The sequence below is a fragment of the Nicotiana tomentosiformis genome, chromosome 1 (assembly GCF_000390325.3).
Source record: "Nicotiana tomentosiformis chromosome 1, ASM39032v3, whole genome shotgun sequence".
Lineage (NCBI taxonomy): Eukaryota > Viridiplantae > Streptophyta > Magnoliopsida > Solanales > Solanaceae > Nicotiana > Nicotiana tomentosiformis.
Window position 1 is genome coordinate 144198134 of NC_090812.1, and position 24583 is coordinate 144222716.

General features: G+C 35.2%; 1 protein-coding gene across 5 annotated transcripts; it reads left to right on the forward strand.

Moving 5' to 3' along the window:
• The first annotated feature begins 682 nt into the window (after nt 1-682).
• LOC104092245 (DNA polymerase eta) lies at nt 683-22858 on the forward strand. Of its 5 annotated transcripts, none has more exons than XM_070191988.1 (18): nt 684-871; nt 1455-1575; nt 1680-1791; nt 1872-2036; nt 2486-2650; nt 2787-2890; nt 3143-3262; nt 4887-5010; nt 5226-5339; nt 5447-5662; nt 7391-7499; nt 7592-7716; nt 10589-10646; nt 11486-11574; nt 19907-19967; nt 20066-20217; nt 21275-21380; nt 22011-22858. In XM_070191988.1, exons 1-18 carry the CDS (start codon nt 796-798, stop codon nt 22262-22264), a joined length of 2271 nt encoding a protein of 756 aa, XP_070048089.1. In that variant the 5' UTR covers nt 684-795; the 3' UTR covers nt 22265-22858. The 5 variants fall into 5 exon arrangements, with proteins under 5 accessions (XP_070048102.1, XP_070048089.1, XP_070048091.1 ...); XM_070191990.1 differs by having other exon boundaries at nt 20075-20217; XM_070192001.1 differs by lacking the exon at nt 5447-5662 and having other exon boundaries at nt 683-871.
• The last annotated feature ends 1725 nt before the right edge of the window (nt 22859-24583 follow it).

The following is a 24583-nucleotide window of genomic DNA, read 5'->3' on the forward strand; positions in this document are numbered from 1 at the left end:
ATGTTTATATTAAATGATCACATGAGGAAGTGATACGTGGAGCCGAAGTCAGAAGGTAGTCGAATCCGGAGGCAACGATCCCGTCTGTTACCAGAAGGAATGATATTCATAAAGATGAATAAAATGACTGCCACCCGGTAGTATTTAATGAGTAATATTCTATAGTAGTAAGTACGCGGCCCATTACAAGGAATATGACATTCACTGCCTGCCGTTACACATTCTTCAATGGCCCTCATAATTGTCATTATAGAGGAGCTTGATCCTAGTACCTTATTCCCTAGGTACAACGATAAATAGTGAGCTCTATTATCATTGTAAAGGACACGAATTTTCTGAAAAACATATGCTACACTCTATTTAAAGCTCAATATAATTTTATCTTCTTGTTTACTGATCTTGTTGTTATTGTCCCCGGAAGCCCTGCTCCCGAAATTATAATTTCTGCTATTTTATCTTCGTCTCAAGGCTAAATATTACATTTTTGTCTAATTCATCTATTATTTTAGGATCAAATTAGTTTACTTGTCTATAAACCACGTATAAATTTAATTATATTATTTTAAGGGTAAACAAATATATGTATTTATATATAATCTATTTATACTCGATAAAAAAAGTAAATTGTGCATCCAATCAATTATTTATGTAAGGATTGAGAAAAAAAGACCTCATATGCAATATAGTGCTTCGGCCCATGCTCATCCTCTAGTATTAGGGTATAAAAGTTCAAATGTTACCCGCCTAGGAATTGGTGGGGAAAATAGTAAAAGACGATTGACGGGAGAGAGAAATATGCCGGTGGCAAGGCCTGAGTCATCGGATTCTAGAGTTATTGCTCATGTCGACATGGATTGCTTCTATGTTCAAGGTTCTCATTTTCCTCTTCCCATTTACCTGAAAAATTTGGAATTTTCATCACATTTGATTAATTTGTACTGATATTAGGGCATAAGCAGACTTGACACTGTAAATAGTTTCCCTTAATTTCCCTTTTTAAAAATCACAATTTCCCCCCTTTTTTTTTGCTCGAATCATCTTTGGAATTATGATGAAACTCTACAACACAGAAAGTTGAATTTCACATATGAAATCGTTGTGAAAATTAAGAATTCTTGTAATACTAAGGTACGCGAAGACTCTATGATGCGCACTTACAGTTAGGGCTAAATAATGCTCTGCTTATTGGTGTATGTACGCATTACAACCTTCATATTGAGAATCTAGTTTGACATTTTGATATATCTATGTACTGAACAGATGCACTATGGTACACATTAGGCCATTGAAGTTCTTTCTGTAATGATCATGAGATAGTGATGTTACCATGTTTTTTAATAATAGTGATATGCTACCAGCTTTTTCTTGTGTATTTACCTTATTGCTGTGCAATTTCGTTACGCCATGATGTCATTTTTATAGTCTGTCTAACTGGTCACACTGTGTATCTGTAGTGGAGCAGCGAAAGCAACCAAGTCTAAGAGGTCAACCCGCTGCTGTTGTGCAGTACAATTCTTGGCAAGGTGGGGGGCTGATCGCCGTCAGTTATGAGGCTCGTAAATTTGGGGTGAAGCGGTGAGTCTGTGTGACTTTGACTGTATGAGTAGTTAGCCAGTTATTCTTGGAGAACTTTTGATACGCATCAATTGTTTGAGCACTGAAATATTTACATGTTTAAGCTCAATGCGAGGTGATGAAGCAAAGCAAGTTTGTCCGGAGATTCATCTTGTTCAAGTCCCAGTTGCCCGTGGTAAAGCTGACCTAAATTCTTACAGGAATGCAGGCTCAGAGGTCCATTGATACTGAAAGCTATCCTTGTGCTTTAAGAACGAAAAATGTGTGCTGATAATCATAGCATAACATAATTGCAGGTTGTCGCCATACTTTCAAGAAGAGGCCGATGTGAGCGTGCTTCAATTGATGAAGTGTATTTGGATCTCACTATAGCTGCTGAAGCAATGTTGGCAAATAATCCTCCTGAGTGCCTGGACACGATCAGTGAAGAAGCAGTGAAATCACATGTTTTGGGTCTTGAGGTAGTAGATGTCATTTAAAGCAGCGGTTTTTTTTTTGTTTGTTTTTCCTCCTAACTGCAAGAAACTTTAGTGCGATCGGGTAATGGCATTCAAGAGCAACATTAGTTTAGGGTATTGAAGTTGGATTTCATTTAGAAGGCTGTTTCAGACTCCGACAAATCAGCAGAGCATATCATTGATCAATCAAGGCCTATTTTCTCATTTCAAGTAATGAAATGCTAGAACAGAAAGTAAACTCTATTATATTTTGAAATGATAGTAACGGAGATAAGAAAATATATATGGCAGGCCTGCATAATATGATGGACTTCTGCAAAATAATGTTGCAAATTTTTTCGTATTGGCCTTTCTTAAATACATTTTTGCTTTTTTCTGTTATACTTATATTTTTGTATTTTATCCATATCCCTCGCGTTCTGCTGATATCTGCTGACTTAGTTCCTGCACAGGTTGGTAGCGATCCCGGAGAGAATGTCAGACATTGGCTCACTAGAAGTGATGCTAGTCGCCGTGATAAGTTGTTAGCCTGTGGAGCCCTTATTGTTGCAGAACTTCGGCTGCAAGTATTAGAAGAGACTGAGTTCACTTGTTCTGCAGGCATTGCTCATAATAAGGTGGAAATACTTAATATTTTGCAACTATAATAAGGTGGATATAGTTCTCAGTTTAAATGAAAAATGCATCAATTTTTATTTGATGATTTATCTTGGAAGAAGGTTTTTAGTAACTTGAGTATGAAATTGTGAGCAGATGCTGGCCAAACTAGCAAGTGGAATGAATAAACCTGCTCAGCAAACTGTGGTGCCTTCCTCATCCGTCAGCAAATTACTTGAAACTTTGCCTATAAAGAAAATGTAGGGGTTTGCACAGAAATCCTCTCTTGACACCTTATTACCATCTTTTGAATAGTTAATAATATGCTGGCTGCTTAATTATGTCTTATTGAGGTTGAATTATTTTCTTTTTATATTCTTATTCTCAATCTTTTCCATTGACTGCTCTAGGGTGTCGCACATGGTTTCTATAATGTAAATGATATTTCTTGGCTTGTATATTCTTGTAAATACTTTTATTTAAACATGGCTTGGTATACAATTCGTTCGCAGGAAACAGCTTGGAGGAAAACTTGGAACTTCTTTGCAAATTGACTTAGGTGTGAACACTGTTGGGGATCTGCTCCAGTTTTCAGAAGAGAAGCTACAAGAGTATTATGGAATAAATACTGGGTGATAATCTACTCGCAGTCTCAGATGTGTTAGTCTTCGTAAATCTTTGGTCTGTCTATCATTGCCCATGTTGGGGCTTACTCCTTTTTTAAAGGCAAGAAGACCACTAGTTGAATTAAAACCGTGAATTAAAATAAAGAATGAAAATAAGGAATTTTATGACCAAACTGTCTCAAGATAGCTTTACTCACTACAGTTTAGTAATTATTCCCATGCTTCTAATTAAGGTGGAATTATCCATATCTAGTCTAGTCTCATAGGGGCGTTTGGGTTAGCTAAAAAGTTGGTCAACTAATTTTTTAAGCAGTACTAGCTTTTACGCTTTGCCCAAACACCCTCGTAGAATGCTTTTTTCTCTCTTCTAATGGAAGTAATATAAACAGGAAAACAGGTCTTGTGAAACGCCAGTGTACTGATAACCTTGATTTTACTTTTTCCCAATTAAATTCATCATTTTTTCTGTTACTTCTTCTTGTGTTATGCTTCTGAGCTGATATATATGCCTACTTCAGTTTTATAAATTTTTAGTGTTTTTATAGAATTGTTTGATGTGCATAGACAGAGTAGAACACTTGCTTGCAATTTCGTGATCAGATTGGTCAATTATGTTTATCCTAAAAATTTCTAGGTTTTTCAATAAGGTTCTTTTTATATGTTGATAGACACTAGTGAAGTTGATTGAAAATCATTCTGAAAATGTCATTTCTCGATAACCTAATTCAACCGTTCGAAATTAGAATTTATTGAGTGACCACATATTTGACATGTTTAATAAGATAAGAAAACTGATAAGAGTAATACATAAAGCTCTATTTAAAATCCTATGGCAAGTCAAAGAAATTGATTCTATCACTAACAAGTTGAACAGGGTTGAGATTAAATATTATTAAATAAAAGAAAAAGGAAAAATGCAACCGCACATGGACAAATTGACAATTAACTATTATTTCGTATATTAACCAGTTGAGAAAATTAACTGTATTTCATTATGGTGCTTTCCTGTTATACAAAAAATTAGCTTTTGGTAAGCATTTGAAGTTAGTTGAAATTATACGCTACTCCCTCCATCCCAATGAGAATGCCACTATTATTATTTGGAGAATCAAACTAATTTTCCTTGAATATAATTTTCAGAACATCTTAAAAACATTTTTAACTATTAAAATAATGTTACCTAGGTTTTGCTGTACTTTTCTAAATATGTGAAATTTTTTCTGAATATTAAGAAATGAATGGTTTTTAATGTAGCCCATTAAATATGTAATGTTTTACAAAAATATTAAGAAATGAATAGTCTATTTTACTAGATAAGTTGATTGACGCTTGTACTTCAAATTCAAACCCTGCAATTCTTCTTGGATGGAGGGAGTACCAAGTAATAAGCTCGCATAACCTAAAATCAACTATAAATCAATTTTGTATTTAATGATATATTCCACCATCTTGACCTTTCAATATTTAGTTTAAGATTGATCAGCTTAAAAATTTTCCCTTACAATTGATTAACTTAAGTTTGTTGTCTACTGACAACACGTTTGGTTCTTGAGATTTAATACTTTAATTTTTAGTCTTACCATGTAGCCCCTCTGTGGCCTACTGACTTTGTTGTGCTTAACTTGTACAGTTCCTGGTTATGTAATACAGCAAGGGGCATTAGTGGGGAAGAGGTCAAGGAACGCCTTCTTCCCAACAGTCATGGTTCGGGAAAGACATTCCCTGGACCTCGAGCTCTTAAAACTGTTGCTTCTGTAAGTTTTTCCCAAACTGAACATCCATCTTCTGCATGATCACTGATCTATCTTACTCGTATCAGTTAGAAATAACTGATTTAGGGAAAAATAGAAGCAACGATGTTCTGATTTTTACTTTGTGTACATTTACATTGGAATTTTGTTTTGAGTTACTAAATGTTTCATCTACCAATTGTAATTGGACCTACTCTACTTTATTGATTTGTTTCTAGGTTGAAAAGTGGCTCAGTGAACTCTGCGAAGAACTTAGTGAACGTCTTCAGTCTGATCTAGAACAGAATAAGCGGATTGCACATACTCTTACTCTACATGCTCAAGCACACAAGGTTGGCTTTTCTTGTCATATCTCCAGCATGATGACATGACTACTTGCAAGTTCCCTAGCAATTTAGAGTTTCCTGAACTTGCATACTTTAATATTTGCTATGTGCAGTCAAATGACGCAGATTCGTTTAAGAAATTTCCATCAAAGTCATGTCCACTAAGGTATGGGACTGCCAAGATTAAGGAAGATGCCCTCAGCCTGTTTCAAGCAGGATTGCGTGAATATCTTGGCCAGTACAATGTGAAGACTTCAGGAAATCAAAACTGTGGGTGGGGAATAACTGGTCTTTCTGTTTCAGCCAGTAAAATAGTAGCCATACCATCTGTAAGTTCTAAGTTGCTAGTAACAATAATGTATTTCTTTCATCCTTTTCCATTCACATTTTTATCCTATGTCCAAATCTCCATGGAATAAATTCATAAACCTCTGAGATGAGTAAACCGAAGTACCGAATGAACAAATGAAAGCTCATAAAGATGGTTTTTGTTTCTCTTAATGATATATGAGAAAGTTCATTGCCTTGTTACCTTGTTGCAATTGCTTGTTGCTTTATTTTCACTGTTCCTTGAGCCGAGGGTCTACCGGAAACAACCTCTCTATGTTCACAAGGTAGGGTAAGGTCTGAGTACACATTACCCTCCCCAAACCCCACTTGTGGGATTACACTGGGTTTGTTGTTGTTGTAATGATATATGAGAAAGGGATTGCACAACTACTATTAAAACTTGATATGATAAATTCCTTTTCTTGATTGCTTCTTTCAGGTTACAGTTTGGATATAATCAGTAAATGGCTTAATTCTTATTAAAGTTTATTTTGTGATGCTTTTCTTTCTCTAATTGATTATTCCGAACTCCATGACTCCATCCAAATTGAATTTGCTTGTTGTTGATCGCATTTTTGCTACTTGTCTCATAGGTTCTTAACAGGTCTCTATTTCAGAAAGGAATTATTTTTTAATAAATGAACATGGTCAAATGACTTTCCCTGCATAATGGCAGCATTGTTGCTGCTGACAGAATTCCTGTTGCGGTGTATATGCCTCAGGCAGTTTTTCCCAAATCTGGTTTACATTTATTAGTGCTGATAACATTAAGGTGGTTAACTTTGTTGCAAGTGAACATGAAACTCTACTCTAACTCGAAGCAGCCTCTTCAGATTTACCATATGTTCTATTTTCATTGATTATTTCTCAGTTTGAAATATGTTCAGGTTCTTGAAGCAACTATGGGGTGAAATTGCACAGTTATTAAAACATAACCTTGAACAAATTAATATCCATGGAATGAGTAATATCCTCTGTGCTAGAAGTTACTTTAAGGTGAACTATATTACGTGTATTCGCTGAGTTACCTATAAATTTTGTTGTGTGGAAGCAAAGATAAACAAAAAGGTAATCTCAGATTAAAGTCTATAAGGATCAAATAAACAAGAGGAAGTGCCATGCGATCTGTTTATGGTAAATTATAATCCTAAATAAACATCCAATTGACAAAAGGAGTTTACTTAATTTGAGGTTATTTGAAGAGGAAAGGATGAAAAACTTAATTTCTCTGTTGCTAAATAAGGTAGTTTAAGTAGGTCAAGTGCAGCTGAGTGGAGCTACTAATGAAGAGCTCCAACTTTGCTCTTTGCTGCATGTTTCTGGCTAGTTATTTGACAGTTCAATTAAGAAGCTTGGGCCCATGGAGTGAATTGTATAAAAAAAATTGAAATGTTTTAGGGAAATCTTACTTGAGTATAGGGTTTCCTGTTGTTTCGTTTTAACTGAGACTTATTTTTCAATATGTTTCTTGGTTGATTTTTTACTTGAATGGGAGCCTTAGAGCAACGGTTAAGTTGTCTCCATGTGACTTATAGGTCACAGGTTCGAGCCGTGGAATCAGCCACTAATGCTTCATTAGGTTAGGCTGCCTACATCACACCTCTTGGGATGTGGTCCTTCCCCCGACCCTGCGTGAATGCGAGATGCTTCGTGCTCCGGTTGATTTTTACATCTAGCATATGCTTAGCGTCATGGTATTAAATTCTCCTATTTAATTCTATTGGCAGGGTACACGGTCTATCATGAATTATTTTCAAAACCTAGAGGAAATTTACCCTCAAGTAAAACTATCCAGCGAAAAGCTTATCCAAGATGCTCCACTTTTGTCACCTTCAGGTTGTATGCCCCTATGCTAGTTATCATCTGTATTTGTCTTTTGGCATTCTTTTGTTAATTGATTGTCTTACCTTTTGGAATTGAATTTACAGAGAACTGTCTAAGAAGTGGAGGTCATCCAACTTTGCAGTCAACAGAACGAATAGCTCGACATGAGGAAGATAAAGAGACTAAACATTCCATAGAGGAAGAGGACAAGGAGATGTTCAAAGAAAAGGTTTGATGTCGTTCTTGGTTCTTGTTTGTTTCAATCTGCATTGGTCTAATACAAGAACATCATCCATACAATATAATGTTTACAAGTCGTGATTCAGATAAAATCCAGATTATTTTGAATATTAATTATGGTATATTTCAAAAAGCTAGTGCGGATTTTTTTTTTTTTTTTTTTGTGTGTGTGGGGGGGGGGGGGGGGCGTGGTGGATAGGAATGCCTTATCAATTTAGTGATGCATGTATGGAACGTATTTTCTTTACACTTTTTCTCTTAAATGTCTTACTGATAATTTGCTTTGACTGCAATTATCTGCAATATATGTGCCTGGATTTTCTCTATGCTTGTAGCTAAATTTAATACTTCTCGAAATTTGTTGACCTTGTGAGAAGTGCTTAAAAGAGATCATAACCTACCCAAACTTTTGAGAGACAGGTTCAATAGGAGTGTCCAAGACAATGTAAAGCATGTTTCATGGGGACTGCTTTTGCTTGGTGGAAAGTGAATCATGAGGCAAACCAACCTCAGTTGAGATTACGCTTCTGTCTACTCCTCTCCTCGGTTGCAATCACTTGCACTTGCGAAAAACTTATATAGATGCAAATATGATACTTTTGAGCCGTGGTTGGGTTTAGCAGAAAATTCGATATACTACAAATGTTATGCCTCAGTCCCTAATGAGTTGGAGTTAAAAGGCTATGTAAATCCTCGCTTACTGCAGAAAATTCAATATATTAGATTTAAAAAGATGTTGGTTAATTGAGTAAAAGAGTACATAAAAGCATTACAGCAGCATTAGGGGAAAAACCAAAGCACAGCCACTTGCTGGCTTGAAAACTTAAAGGCTACTCAACCCTCCTATATAGCGAACTATCAGTTGATGGAAGTGGACATCTTTACTTAGAGATATGATACTGGCTTCGCTATGTACCAGTAAAAATATTTAGGTATGGCCCAAAAACCTTCTACTGTTGACTCTTTACAGTATTTTGAGACATTATGGGCAAAGTGGTACGTTGAATGAAGTAGGATTATCTGAATGCTGTTTGGGAGGATATGCTAGTTTGCCTGTTAACGTTGTGTGATTAGAGTAACTTACTGCGGCTATTGGATATAGATATTGCTAGGAGTGTTCACGAAACCGAACCAAACTGATTGTTCTTTTTGGGTTTGGTTTGGTTTTACATTTTTTTTTTGAGAAGGTAACATGTGTTTGGTTTTACATTTAAAAAAACCTATAACATTTTTTTTTTCTTTTTTCCGGACCAAACCAACAAATTTAATACACAAATTTTTATAATTATATATATATGTATATATATATATATATATATATATATATATATATATATATATATATATATATACTGGAATCTAAAGGTTTCAAGTTGAGCAGGACAAAAACAGAATACTTGGAGTGTAAGTTCAGTGTTGGGACGCATGAAGTAGAAGTGGATGTGAAGCTTGATATACAATTCATCCCCAAGAGAGATGGATCTTGGGTCTATAATACAGAGTAACGGGGAGATCAACGAGGATGTCGCACATCGTATAGGTGCGGGTGGTTGAAGTGGAGTCTTGCTTCTGGTGTTTTGTGTGACAGGAATGTGCCACCTAGACTTAAGGGCAAGTTCTACAAAACAGTAGTTAGACCGGCCATGTTGTATGGAGCCGAGTGTTGGCCAGTCAAGAAATCTCATGTCCAAAAGATGAAAGTAGCAGAAATGAGGATGTTGAGATGGATGTGTGGGCATACCAAAAAAGACAAGATTAGGAATGAATATATACGGATAAAGTGGGTGTAGCTCGTGTGGAAGATAAGTTGCGGGAATCGAGGTTGAGATGGTTCGGTCATGTGAAGAGTAGAGACTCTGATGCTCCCGTTAGAAGGTACGAGAGGTTGCCCATGGCGAGTCAGAGGAGGGTAGAGGGAGGCCTAAGAAGAACTGGGTTGAGATGATTAGGCAGGACATGGCTCTGCTCTAGCTTACCGAGGACATAACCCTCGATAGAAAGGTGTAGAGGTCGAGAATTAGGATGGTGTGTTGATAGATAGTCTAAGTTTCGCCTTGTCTTACCAGTAGTAGTACTAGTCGGGTTTTTTTCTATTCCTAGTCCCTTGTTTTTAAACGGTGAGTCATTATTAGCAGTAGGATTGGCTCTATTCTTGTAGTTTCGTATCCCTGGATCTCTGTCATTACTCGTATTATTTGCTTCCATTGTCTCATTACCTTGATGCTATTGTTTCTCTGTTGCTTCATATTTAATGTTCTTGAGCCGAGGGTCTTTCGGAAACAACCTCTTTACCTTCATAAGATAGAGGTAAAGTCTGCGTACACACTACCCTCCCCATACCCTACTTGTGGGATTTCACTAGGTTTATGAATAATTTTAAATAACTTATATATATATATATATATATATATATATATATATATTAATTTATTTACTATTAGTTTTATCTCTAATAAGGTAATGGCTTTAGGCCATAAGCCTATTTCTTAAAAAAGGCCATTAAAACAAATCCATTTTAAGTTTAAAAAATTTAACTTTACAAAAGTTTACCCCCCCCCATTTCAGCTATTATTTTTCAAAGAGGGAAGCAAAAGTCCAAAGTCCACATCGGTTTGCTACTATCCATCTCTTATCAATGGGCAACAACCATCATTTATCATCGCCACTGTACACCATCTCTCAAATCTCTTAGTTTCTTCATCACCAATTTCTTTCATAGGGTTATTATTTACAAAATATTTTTGATGTAGATTTTGTGAAATGCAACTATGGTGGAATGTGGTTGGTGTTCAGCATAATCTTAAAAAGTAAGTTTATTACAGTAAAATCTCTTTTTGGTTGTGTTTTAATTTTTTTTCCAGTTGGAAACAATAGAGGTTGAACAAAGTACACCAGTGCCAGCGATAACTCAAGCACACGGTAAGGATCCTAATATTTCTACAACGCACAATCCTCCAAAAATAAAACAAAATCTACTACTTGTTGTCAAGACTCTAGCCATAGAGAGTGATACGGTAAAATTTGGTAACATTTTACAAAATTTATTGATACAAATGGTGATAAAAAAGGATAAAAAAGGTGAGCTGGGGGCAAAATACAATTATAGTAATAAAGACTTTGCTTTGCTTGTCTTAGTGAGAATGAGACATCTATCCTATGTGCATAGTTAAATATCAAGTGTGACAAAGCCTCTTTTAAATTCATTGACAGGAAGTAGTCAACACTAAAATTAAAACCTATTAAAGAAGGAAACAAGGAGCTTTGAAAAGGGTTGTTTATAATGTTGTTGAGATTAAGAAGGCTATTACTGAATTTGTTATTCTTGATGAAAAACCTATTAAAGAAGGAAGCAGGGAGCTTTGAAAATGGTTGTTTATAATGTTGTTGAGATTAAGAGGGGCTATTACTGAGTTTGTTATTCTTGATGAAAAACCATTTAAAGTTGTTGAGGGAAAATGCTTCAAGAGATTAATGATAGTTGTTTTGCCTAATTATGAGTTACTTTTCTCGTATTACTGGTTGTAGATAGTGTTTGCAGATTTATTTAGAGGAGAAAAAAACACTTAAAAAGACTTATTAAAAATAAACATGTATCTTACTAGTAATATAAGGACATCAATCAAATTTGACTTATATGATCATTACTGCCCATTGGATTGATAATGAATGGAATTTGCCAAAGAAGTTTTTTAATTTTTTTCAAACTCCATACCATAAGTGTGAGACAATTGCTAAGGGAGTTGAGACTTGCTTTGTAGATTGTGGGGTTGAGAACCTATTCACAGTGAACTTAGATGATGTAGATGTTGCAATCAAGCACTTGAAATGGAGGATTAATGATTGGAAGGTATCATCTTGGGAAATGATTTTTTATATAGTTAGGTGTAATGCCCATATTCTAAATTTGATTATAAAAGAAGGATTGAGCGAACAAAATGAATCTATTTCTCGGGTAAAGATTATTGTGAAATTTGTAAGTCTTTTCTTATAAGATCCACTTGCTTTAAATCATATGTTGAGAAAGTCAAACTAGACACTCATGGTCTTTTGAATTTGGATGTTGAGACGAGGTGGAACCCAACATATTTGATGTTAGATGCAACTCTAAAATTTGAAAATGTTTTTTCTAGATGTATTATAATGAACATCAGTGTTGTCAAAGGCGAAAAGCGCAAAAAAACGACAAGGGCTGTTGGGGCTTAAAGCGCAAAGCGCACTCAAAGTGCGGGCTTTAGTGCAAAAAAACGCAATATAACAAATAGTGTACAATATATTTACAGATCACGTAATAAAAACATAAGTGACAAATATATTCAAAATTAGAGCAATGTAGTATTATTTTTATCAATGTAGTTAAATTATGGTGAAAAATATGATAAACTATAAAGCAATGTAGTATTATAAAGCCCGCACTCAAAGTGCGGGCTTTAGTGCAAAAAAACGCAATATAACAAATAGTGTACAATATATTTACAGATCACGTAATAAAAACATAAGTGACAAATATATTCAAAATTAGAGCAATGTAGTATTATTTTTATCAATGTAGTTAAATTATGGTGAAAAATATGATAAACTATCAACTAAACAAAACCAACTATTCTACTTCTAAATTCTAATCACTAGCATTATCATATGTATCTAAAATGTCATCATCTTCTTCAATAGGATTACTCTCATTGGTATCACTAGAATTATAGCCTTCAATATCTTCTTCCTCTGATTCCTTAGAATCAACATCATTTATATCTATATTAATACGTCGAACTTGAGAGCTTGAAGCACCGGCTGCCAAAGTTTTTGATGGTCCCCTTTGTCTCATTGAGTATGAGTATGTTTGTGCATCTTCGCTTCCCGATGCTCTAGCCATATCGCCCCAAGTTAAGTCATCATCTCCCTCAAACACCAATTCATTTTCCGCTTCAAAATTTACCCCCATTTCTCCAACCAACCACTCATTACTATGATCAATATGATCAAATGAGATTGGATCAATGATATTCCGCAAGTCAAAGCGAGTTCTTAGAGCACGATTATACTTGACATACACTAGATCATTCAATCTTTTATGCTCTAATCTATTCCTCTTCTTGCTATGGATCTGCACATGAATTATTTTATCTCATTGTTAGTAAAATTGTAAGTTTGTATTAATTAACCAAATAAATTAAAATAACGAATAGTTATATGTAACTAATGTCTAATAAGAACTCACATGTTCAAACACACTCCAATTACGCTCGCAACCAGCTGAACTAGCGGTTAAGCTCAAGATTCTAATGGCTAATTTTTGGAGATGAGGGGCTGAATTTCCATATAGATTCCACCATTCAACTGAAAAAGATATGACTTAGTGGTAAGTAAATATTGAACGTGAAGCCTTGAAGTGTTAATTGTAAACATTGAATTTTCATATACCTGGAGATCTCGTTGCTCTTGATCTTTTTGCCATGGGAAGTCCAAATTGTCCCTCAGCTCTTGTATATAATGGTAACTCAGATGCAATCTTATCTTGAACTTCAATACTTGGAACCAATTTCTGAATACAAGCATATAGTCCATTCGTTACTTCTCTACAATTCTTAATGGCCGGATCTTGATAGAAATACTCGGGAATCAAATAATGTCCAGCGGCATGTAATGGTTCATGCAATTGGCATTCCCATCTTTGATCAATGATCTCAAAAACATCTTTGTCAGTGTTGTCAAAGGCGCGCTTAAGCGCACAAGCGAGGCTCCAAATCAGTTCGCCGCTTCGCCACACCTCAAGCGAAGCCCAAGTAGTGAAGCGCCGCTTAAGCGCAGTTTCGGGAAAAGCGCAAGGCTCTTGAAGCGTGGGCTATTTCCAAGATTTTAAAAACATTAAAAATTGGTAACTTTTTCAGAATAGAGAATCATAATTATAATTTATAAAGGAAACGAAATCAAAACCCAACCCAAAAAGATTAGAAATAGGAAGAGGAAAATCAGAATCTTAAACAAAAAAAAAGGAAGAGAAATCAGAAATCAAAACCCAATCCCCAAAGAAAAGGAAACACCAATGTCTTATAAATAGAGATGCAATCCACTAGAAAAAGATGCAAGAACTGAGAAGAATCTTTATTCAAGTTTTACTGGTAACGAAGAAGAGAAGAAGCAACGTACCAGTAAAACTTGAATAAAGATTCTTCTCAGTTTTTGCGTCTTTTTCTAGTGGATTGCATCTCTATTTATAAGACATTGGTGTTTCCTTTTCTTTGGGGATTGGGTTTTGATTTCTGATTTCTCTTCCTTTTTTTTGTTTAAGATTCTGATTTTCCTTTTCCTATTTCTAATCTTTTTAGGTTGGGTTTTGATTTCGTTTCCTTTTTAAATTATAATTCTGATTCTCTATTCTGAAAAGTTACCAATTTTTAAATGTTTTTAAAATCTTGGAAAAAGACCACGCTTCAAGAGCCTTGCACTTTTCCCGAAACTCCGCTTAAGCGACGCTTCACTACTTGGGTTTCGCTTGAGGTGCGACGAACTGATTTGGAGCCTCGCTTGTGCGCTTAGGCGCGCATTTGACAACACTGATGAACATAAGTATTTTAGGTATTGTCTAGAGTTGAGGGGAATGATAAAGCATCCATCTTCAGATGATTGGCAGAATGTGAAGGTCTTTATCAAGTCTCTTGAAAATTTTAGAGCCATATCTAGCATCAAATATGTTGAGTTCCATCTTGTCTCAACATCCAACCTGAAATGGCCATGAGTGTCTAGTTTGACCTTCTCAACTAATGATTTAAAGGAAGCTGACCTTGTAGGAGAAGACTTTAGCATATTTCACAGCTATCCTTACCTAAGAAATAGACTCATTTTGCTCACCCAACCCTTCTTTTACAATTACATCTAGAATATGAGCATTACACCTTACATGTAAAATATCATTTCCCAAGAAGACGCCTTTCCCATCATTAATCCTTCCTTTCAAGTGCTTGATTACATCATCATTAGTTATTGCATTATCTGGCGTCACTTTAAATAGGCTCTCAATCCCCAATCTAAACAATAAGCCTCAATTCCCTTAGCAATTGTCTCACCCTTATATTCTTGAGTTTGAAAAAAATTAATAATTTTCATTTGCAAATTCCATTAATCATCAATCCAATGGACACTAATGACCTTATAAGTCAAATTTTGGATTGATGTTCTTGTATCACTAGTAAGACACGCCTTGATCTTAATCAGTATTGGCAAAGCGCTAAAGGTCTATTGGGGCTTTAAGTGCAAAGCGCAATTTAAGTCTGGGTTTTAGTAAAAAAGGCGTAATGAAGCAAAAAAGATAAAAATATCTATGTTATTCAAGAAAAAGTAGTAAAGTCATTCATAATGTTTTTTTCCTTAAAACAAGTACACTTATTTGACGATTATATGTGTTATTTAGTACTGTTCGATTCAAGATAGAACTTATGGGCAGTGAGGTACCCGCCTTAGTTACTTGACTACATCAAAGCACAACTTTAGTGAGGCGAAGCACCCTCCCTAAGCTTTTCAGGGCTTAAGCGCGCCTTAAATGAGTATTTGACAACACCGATCTTAATAAGCATTTTAAGCTTTTAGTTTTCCTCTAGATAAATCTTCAAACAATGCCTAGCAACAATAATGCAAGAAGGTAACTCATAGTTAGGCAAAACAACTGCCATAATCTTTTAAAACATTCCTCCCTCAAGACTTTAAATGATTGTTCAAGAATCACAAATTCAACAATGGTCCTCCTAACCTCAGTAACATTATAAACAACCCTATCCACAACTTCTTTTTCCCCTCCATTAATAAGTTTAAGTTTTAGTGTTGACAACTTCCTATAAGTGAATTTGAGATGGGATTGCCGCAATTGCTATTTAAATGTGTGCATAGCTTTGAAGTCCCATTCTTACCAAGGCAAGCAAAGTCTTTACTGTAGTAATTGTATTTTACCCTCAGTTCATCCTTTTTATCAATTGATTTTGAAAAGTATTGCCAAATTTCAGATGTTTCCCTACCACTTCCTCCATGGCTAGGGTCTTGACCACAAGTAGTATTTCTTTTTAAGAGGATTGCGCACATAGGAGTGTTACCATGTGATTAAGGTATCACTGGCGCTAGTGTAGTTTGCTCAACATTTATTGTTTCCATATGAAAAAAGCAATTATTAGAACTCAGTGCAAGATAGATATCACTATAATAATTTTTGCTTTTTAAGATTACACCAGCAACCCTCGACCATAGTCACATTTCACAAACTTTACATCAAATATATTCTGCAAATTCCTCATGTAAGAAATTGGTTATGACAAACTGAGAGATTTAGCTAGCGTTTGGCCATAGATTCCCAAATTTATTTTGAAAAATTTGATTTGGGTGAAGTTTGGTTTGAAGATGAAAATGTGTTTGGACATCTGTTTTGGGTGAAGTTTGGTTTGGAAAAATATGAAACATGACTTATACCCACAAGTTCTAAAAACTATCACAAATACCCAACAATACCATTATCAATAACATTCATTATATTATCGCAAACCATAGTCCTGAACATAAATAAATTTGATACAAAATTATCATTTTTATAATGAACTATATGATATACTATCAGACGAGACCGAGAAGACGAAGCAACATCGTTACAAAATAATAAATGGTGGGCTCTTTTATAAAATACAAAAGTTTGAGGCAATTTTAAAAAAATATAATAGTGATATTTTGGCCCAAAACCAGTTATTGAGCTGGTTTTGGGTTTTGGGATTTGGCCAAAATGTAGGCAAAATCTATGGCCAAACATGTGTTTGCCAAATAAAACCCAAGTTTATTTTGGCAAAATTTATGGCCAAACGGGTCCTTAGTATACCTCTAGCGGGGATGATGTATAGTGGCGGCGATGAATGGTGGTTGTTTCCCTTGACAAGTTTCAACGATGGATAGTAGCAAATCGATGTAGATTTTGGCCCTTTGATTTGCCTCTTTGAAAAGGGATAGCTGAAATATGAGCGAAAAACAAAAACGGCTTAGCCGGTTTGGTAACTTTTCGAAAAGTTTTTTGTTTTTTGTTATTTTTTTAAACTTTAAAATGGGTTTGGATTCATGATTTTTTTAAAGAAATGGGCTCATGGCCTAAAGTCAATTACCATATTAGAGATAAAACTAATGGTAGATAAAATTTTGATGAAAACATATATATATATATATATATATATATATATATATATATATATATATATACATACTTTGTCGGTTTGGTTCAATTTTTACTTCATTTTTTTAATAAAACCAAATCAAATATTATTAGTTTTTTAAAATGTAAAAACAAACCCAAAAGAAAATCGGTTCGGTCTCAGATTTGGATGGATGTTTAATCGAACCGTGAACACCCAACTTGTAGGCTTCAATTGTAATGGCTCCATGACACCCTAGGACTTACATGGTGGTGATTGGGTGGAAGACCATCTTCGCAAATATATTTGATTAACCTCTTAATATTTTTAAGACTTGTTAAATGGACCTTGGGCCTAACTCAACCCCAAAAGTTAGCTTATGAGATGAGGATAGCCCAAGACTATATAAGGAGACCAAGGACCTCAAATTCCACCGATGTCGGACAACTCAACCCCCCTCCCTCCCCCCACGCCCAAGCCTGCAAATTGGAGCGTGGACAATATATATGGGGGCCCAACATCGGTAACAATAATTGGGTTGGGATAGGCCTGACTTTGATACCATGTGTAACAGCCCAACTCGCTAGTGAAATTTTTGCTCTGGGCCTAGGCCCTCATGAGTTTAAAATGCGTCACTATGGTCTAAGGCTTGTTAACTTATATACCCAACCTCCCTTTTGTGTTTTGCCGATGTGAGACTCTGTCTAGAGTTTGGGGTGTTACATACTAAGTTGCTCCGACACGGCAGTTTAGATGCCGCACCCGTGTCGACACGACACTAGTATGGATATGGGTGTGGGATCCGTCCGGGATCTGGTCAAATAATTTTGGTACTTTGACCACGACGGACGGAAAAATTCGAGACGAGATACAATTTGATTTCCGAAATTAGAATCAAAATTAGGGAAGAAAATAACATACCTTATCTAGTAATTTAATCCTTTATTTATCTACAACTTGAAAATAAAAAAGATATTCACACTTAAAAGCTATACTTAGGTATTTCTCATAATTTAGAGATACTTTTATATTTTTATTTTTTGAATTATTTTTAGCCGGATCTCCTCACCTGTACTAGGATCCATATCCCCGAATCTTAGAATTTACATCTTGAAGGATCTGAACTCTAGATCTGTACCTGTGTCGGACACCTGCACCCGTGTCCGAGCAACGTAGGTTACATGCACCCCCTCTTATGGACTCAACGTCCTCGCTGAGGTTTGCCCCATCGCATGGATTCGCCTAGGCTCACTGAGGTTTGCCCCGCCTAATCGTGATTTGCCTAAACTCAATTGAACTCTGACCCACCATCGGCAAAGCTGACACAAGAGTGGCTCTGATACCATGTTAAATGGACCTTGGGCCTAACTCAAACCCAAAAGTTAGCTTATGAGGTGAGGATTGCCCAAGACCGTATAAGGAGACCAAGGACCCCAAATCCCGCGGATGTGGGACAATTCAACAAAGACCACGGTTCATGATCTAAATGATTCAGATCTATCCAGACTCATTAAATGGTTTAAGGTCTGAACCATTCAAATTCATACCTCCATTAAATGCAAATAAATCAGGGGCGGATGCACATGGGAAGGGGCGGGTTCATGTGAACCCTTCCTCCTCCCCGAAATCATGTATAGCACTAGTAAATTTTAGCTCAAATATTTAAATTAACATAGGTGAGCCCAAACTCAAGTGAACACTTTAGTGCATTGGTAAGGAGGTGCACCTTCTATCTTTTAATCAGGGTTCGATTCCATACTCTTTCCTCTTTTAAATCATATTTTAATTAATAAATAGGGTTAAATTATCGTGCTCTGCCTTTTTTTCTAATTAAATACATTTTTTGTTTCTTTTTCTCCCTTTTATATTTGTAATACGGCTTCTTTTTTTCCTTCTCTTATTTTAGTCTTCGTTTTAACCTTTAAAATTCCTAAACCAAAAACACATCTCTCGGACACTCTCGAAAACTCGGGTCTCTGGCACTCATAGTGCACCCATGATTTTGAAATCCTGGATACGCCTTTGAAATAAATGGGGCTTAATAATGCTAATATAAAATAAAAGTAAGGAAATATACCTTGAAGCTTTATACAATGCATGATTTTTCTCTTTTTCTTCTTCTCCTATCTCTCTCTCTTCTCCTCTCTGTTTTCACGTGAGAAAGGCTTCTAAAAAAGCTATATTGCATGGCTTGCTTTTACAGCTTCATCAGAAGCTCCGGCGTCCCTTTCCCCATTTATAGCTTTCCAGCATTAGTCTTTTAACTTTGTGGGCTGTGGTCCACTCACTTATTCCTTTTTTTGCACAGTGATATCTTCACTATTTATGGGTTATTTCAACAAGTAACTCTTGCCACCTGGCCTACTTGACAGTGAGCTTGGGCTAAGTCGTGATGTGGCTAATAGCATATTGTCATTTTTTCATCATGAAAATGGCCTCAAGCAATAATGTCTCTTTACTCTGCAAACAATTAACTAGTACGAATCTACATCTTTGAACTTCCTATCTTTTGCTGTGGTCAGTTCTATCTTGTGCGCATCATTACTCATTACACGAATCTACATTCTTGAGCTTCCTACTTTCATAGGCTACAGGAATCTTTTATGCTTTTAGCTTGAGTTATTTGGATATTTGGTATCTGCATAACGTTTTCAGGTCTGTTCGGTCGGTCTTAAAAGAAAGAGAAGAAAAGTTTTGTTTTTCTATTTTGTAGTTGATAAGTCTTCCCTTTTTGTTATCTTAAACTCCTCCAGCCTTTTCTGAAGGGGGGAAGACAAAAGATGAGACATAAGAGTTACTGGTAAATAAAGAAAGAGGAAGCAAACCATATACACTGATTGTAATCCCAGAAGCCCGCTTAATTGAGTTGGGATATCAGTTATAACAATTTCAGTACTATGACTTATTTTGTGCTATAAATTATTTAATAGACCTGGTCTTTAGACTGTCAGTGAGATTCCTGCTTTCTGTATTTTCCATTTTGATTATCCTCTGGTATAAAACCTTTATAATCTAGGTCTTTTTGAGCAGGGCTTTCTTTTGTCACCTGAACAGCTACCAGATAAAGAGACTTTGATATGTTCTTCACCAGGTATTTCTTCCTATTGGTTCTAATAGCTAAAAATTTGGTCAATATTTCCTTAATTGTCTTTTGCTTCTGCCCTATTTTTGTTTTAATTGGACTTTTAGATCCTTTAGATGCTGAAGTGTATCCGAAATGGGAGAAAGAGTATCCGAGATGGGAGAAAGATCAGACTGAATCAAGTGGGGTCTCCCTTACTGAAAAGAGTAGAGATACTTTTGAGTCGGAGGAAGGGAAGAGGAAGTCCAATAAAGAAAAGGTTTCAAACTCCATTCTGTTATTTCATTGCTTGATCTAAGAAAATAGAAAGTTACTTATTTCATGGATTACAGCTGTGTATTGACTGTGTTCTCCTGTTTCTCCTTACACATTTAGCTTTCCTTAAATGCGCAGGCTTTTCTTTCTTCCCCATTCTTATCCTTTTCAATATGATTGCTCTCCGTACTTTCCTTAAGAACTGTGCATTTTGCTATTGCTTGACTTTTTCTTTTTTTGCTTTTAAGTTTTTTTTTTTGCTATTCCTTGACTTTAAGATGAAAGATTGTTTGAGCAGTCAGATTTAGGTTTCCTTTCTTCATCTTTCTTCTTGTTTAAGTATTTATACTTTGCGTAGTATGTTGTAGTAAAGCTTATCACTCGAGTAATAAGATTTAGATTTTTTAAATTATTTATACCTTCAACAATATTCCTGAGCCGTGGGTCTATTGGAAACAGCCTCTCTATCCTCACAAGGTAGGGATAAGGTCTGCGTATACACTACCCTCCCCAGACCCCACAGTGTGGGATAATATTGGGTATGTTGTTGTTGTGTTATACCTTCAACAATATATGTATTGCAGTAAAGAAAGAAATCATTATGCAACCTCCTAAGAACATGTAAAAGATTTACTATGATGAGGCTGATAGATCTTTGTTGGTTGGTTTGAGATCATATTTCTATAATCTAAACATAAGAGGTCAAATAAAAATTTTAAGCATCACAACGTTTATCAAAGAGATCTGTCCTCATAAAAAAGATTATCAAAGAGATCTTTCCTCTCCTTGTATGTGTTGGAATGTTATGCTTCACATATAAAACAGACCATGTAAGGTATATGCACATCTTTTCTGCACTGGAACAGGCGTCAATGATCAGAGCACTGAGTCATTTGTATGATCTTCACCTATATCCCTTTCAGATTGTGACATTCCATGTTTGGATTGGATGCCTTAAAATTGTCTTGGAATAAATGTCCAGTCTACCAATACTGAAAGTATCTTTATTTTGATTGCTTCAGAAAACTGTTTTTAGCTTCTTTTTGCTATTGTTATATTAGGGAATGCAAACAATCTCGCGATATTTTCAAAGTCAAAACTCTGACTCTCTCATACAGATAGAGCATGCTAGCACTGCTAATCTTAGCGAATCATCCTCCTTGTCAGGTAACAGATTCACCGGCCAATATAATTTTTTTTCAATTAGCTTTCCATTTTTTACTCTCTCGTCTCATTGTTTACATGATCGTGGTTGATTGAACATGGCGTTTGAGGTGTTAATTTGACTTGGTGGTAATGGAAAATATTAAAGTAATAGTTGGATAATTAGATTAAAATGAGCATATCACATCAAAATTTAAATCTGAATAGTTGTATGAATTAAAGTTGCGCTCTCTCTGTTCAAATTACATGATACTCTTTTCATTTTTTGACGTCAAAAATCTTTCACATTGTTCCATTTGTATGTATAACATTCACATTTTTTCAAGAATTCAAATATTTAAATTATTTAACTTTGAACTTTGACGTGATGCTTCTGTATCAAACTAACTTTTCAAACATTACTTTGATATTTTTTTTTCATTATCACTAATATAATATATAACTCAACCTAATATCTTAAAATTCATGTCGAGTTAATACCATCATGTTAGATGAAAGGGGGCAAATGTAAGAGAATATTTTTTGAAATGTTGTTAACTATTTTGGGACACCTAAAATAGAAAAGGATGTCATAAATTTAGAGCAGGGAGTATTGGGTTTCTTACTTATTTTGTATTTATTTGTATTGTGCAGACCCTCATAGTGAACCTCCTCAAGAAAATTCACTTACAAGGGGTGAGTCCAGTGTCGATGCTCGTCTTTGCAGCCAGTTTAAAAGACCTGCCTGGAGTTACGACATTGATGAGATTGACCAGGATGTCCTGAAGGAGTTACCAAAACAAATTCAAGAAGAGGTACGTGCATGGCTCAGGCCTCAGAAGCGATCTAACACAGTAAACAGGGATTTGGGTATTACTCGTTATTTCTTACCTGCAAAGGATAAATAGATTCCAACAAACAATTCCTCTAAAGAGGTGGTTAATGTCAGAGGCTTATCTGGAGCTTCTTGCCCAGATTGAGCTGGATCCTGTTGAATGAGGAGGCCATCTTAACAAGTTGGGTAGTCATTATATTCAGTCTTGACATATTATATCCTATTGTTGTTGAATATTCCTTAGTTCTCGGGATTGCTAAGTGCAGAAGTCATTACTACTTTGAGAGCAGGATGAAGAAGCATGTCCGTTAATATCACTGAGTGAAATGTTATTCAGAGCTTAATATTTGTGTAACTATTAGGTTAGTCATCATATTCAGTCTTGACATATAATATCCTATTGTTGTTGAATAGTCCTTTGTTCTTGGGGATTGGCACTACTTCGAGATCAACATCAAGAAGCTGCCGTGCTATATCAGTTGTCTAATTTTATTCATATTGTAATATAATACGTATTAGGTTGCTATAGGCTGTGTTTTGCTCGAAGGATGGGCATGTATATTCTTGAAAATGAATAAATGTAAATATTATTATGTCATGTCTTATATGGACAAGTTTGCGCTCTATTCATTTCTATTCTGTTAAATGGGATACGTTCTTTCATTTATTTATCTTCTTTTTGAGTTATGAGCCTTTGTAGTGAATGCTTCTTATTACAGATATTTGAAGGCTTGATTTTGTTGCTCGTATATTTTGAGCCCGTTTGGACATAAGAATTTTTTTCCCTTTTTCCAAAAAAAAAATCACTTTTTTTCGAAATCAGTGTTTGTTCATAAAATTTTCATTTTTCACTTGAAAATGCATTTTGAAAATTTTCGAAAATTTGAAAAACTCCAAAAAATTATTTTTCAAAATTTTTACTCAAATCACTCACAAAACATCAAAAACAATCCAAAATTATATTCATGCCCAAACAAACTCTAAATTTCAAATATTTTCCCCTATTTTGAAATTTTACAATTCTTATGTCCAAATACCTACTTTGTTTGTCTACATGATATCCTTAGGGGAGAAATTTAAAAATAGCCAGATTTACAAGTGGTAATTGAAAAATAGGCAAGAAATTCAGCACTTTTCATGTAAAGATAAATCTGAACGAAAATACTGTTCAAAATCCGAAAAATATTTCATTATAATATGCTGGAAGTTCATACACAGGTGCACCAATCTCCAATATATTATGCTGGACCGGTCCGTGTTGCAGCAAAATAGTGACTATTTTTCAATGACTTTGCAAATGCTGGTTATTTTTCAATTACCAATCCGAAAACTGGCTAGCCCGTGCTATTTTTACTATCCTCAGCAGGGGGAATGTTGGCCCAGATTTAGAGGCGGAGCCAGAATTTGAAGTTTATGGTTTCTAAACTTGTCGCCGAACCCATAGCTCGTTATAGTTATTGGGTTTACAATTGAATATTTACACATATTTAATGAATTTCCTATTACATATATAAGGTCTAAGTAAAAGTTATTGGATTCGTTCGAACCCGTAACTTATACTTTCTCCGCCTCTGGCCAGATTCCATCCAAAGATTATTGTCAATAAAACTTTAAGCTATAGCTTTAAAGAGCACCAAGCTTGACTCCTTTTTCATTTGCTTATAATTTGTCATTGAAATAATTGAAAATGAAGGAAGTGAGTATTTATATTGTAATATTAGAACTGATCTCTTGACATTGGGGTGCAACCTGCATCTGTATCATATAGTTTTTCTGTTAAAAGCACACAAAGAAACTGAAATTACCTGAAAGAAAGAAGGAAAAACGACAAAAAGAAAAAAAGAAAAAAGAAGTTATAGGATACTCTCAACATCAAAACCACACCCTCAAACTCTAGTGATGCCAAAAAAAATTCTAGAGGATGGGTAATAGCCAGCTTATTTACAAGAATACCCTCGAACTCTAGTAATTCTCACTTAACAGTGATGCCAGAGTAAATTATAGATGATGGCCAAGAGAAAAAGTTAGAAGAATTTGCCAATTTCTTTACACGAGTACCCACAAACTCTAGTTATCTTTATTGCCTCTTATAAGTAAAATTGAAGTCCTAAACTAGGCTGGGCACGCAATTGGACCTTAAAATAAAGTGCACATTCTCCATTTGACATGCAAACCATTATCGTCATATATCTTGTGGGACGTCGAGGAGTTAGCACAATCACTGTTCTTTGAAAGGGCAAATCATTAGCAATGCTGACATTAACGCTCATTAGGTTACACATTTTTTAAGAGAATTTGAGAAAAAAGGTTAAATAGGAATACTAAAAGTGTCAGATAAATATCTTTAAATGATTAAATCAAACCAATCTATGAACGTAGTCCGATTCCCTTG

What these genes read in the sequence shown, in the direction of transcription:
- LOC104092245 (XM_070191988.1), top strand. Translation starts at nt 796, where the DNA reads ATGCCGGTGGCAAGGCCTGAGTCATCGGATTCTAGAGTTATTGCTCAT. An exon ending in TATTATGGAATAAATACTGG is followed by an intron (nt 3,263 to 4,886) that starts GTGATAATCTAC and finishes TAACTTGTACAG; the next exon opens with TTCCTGGTTATGTAATACAG. An exon ending in TTTGATATGTTCTTCACCAG is followed by an intron (nt 19,968 to 20,065) that starts GTATTTCTTCCT and finishes TTGGACTTTTAG; the next exon opens with ATCCTTTAGATGCTGAAGTG.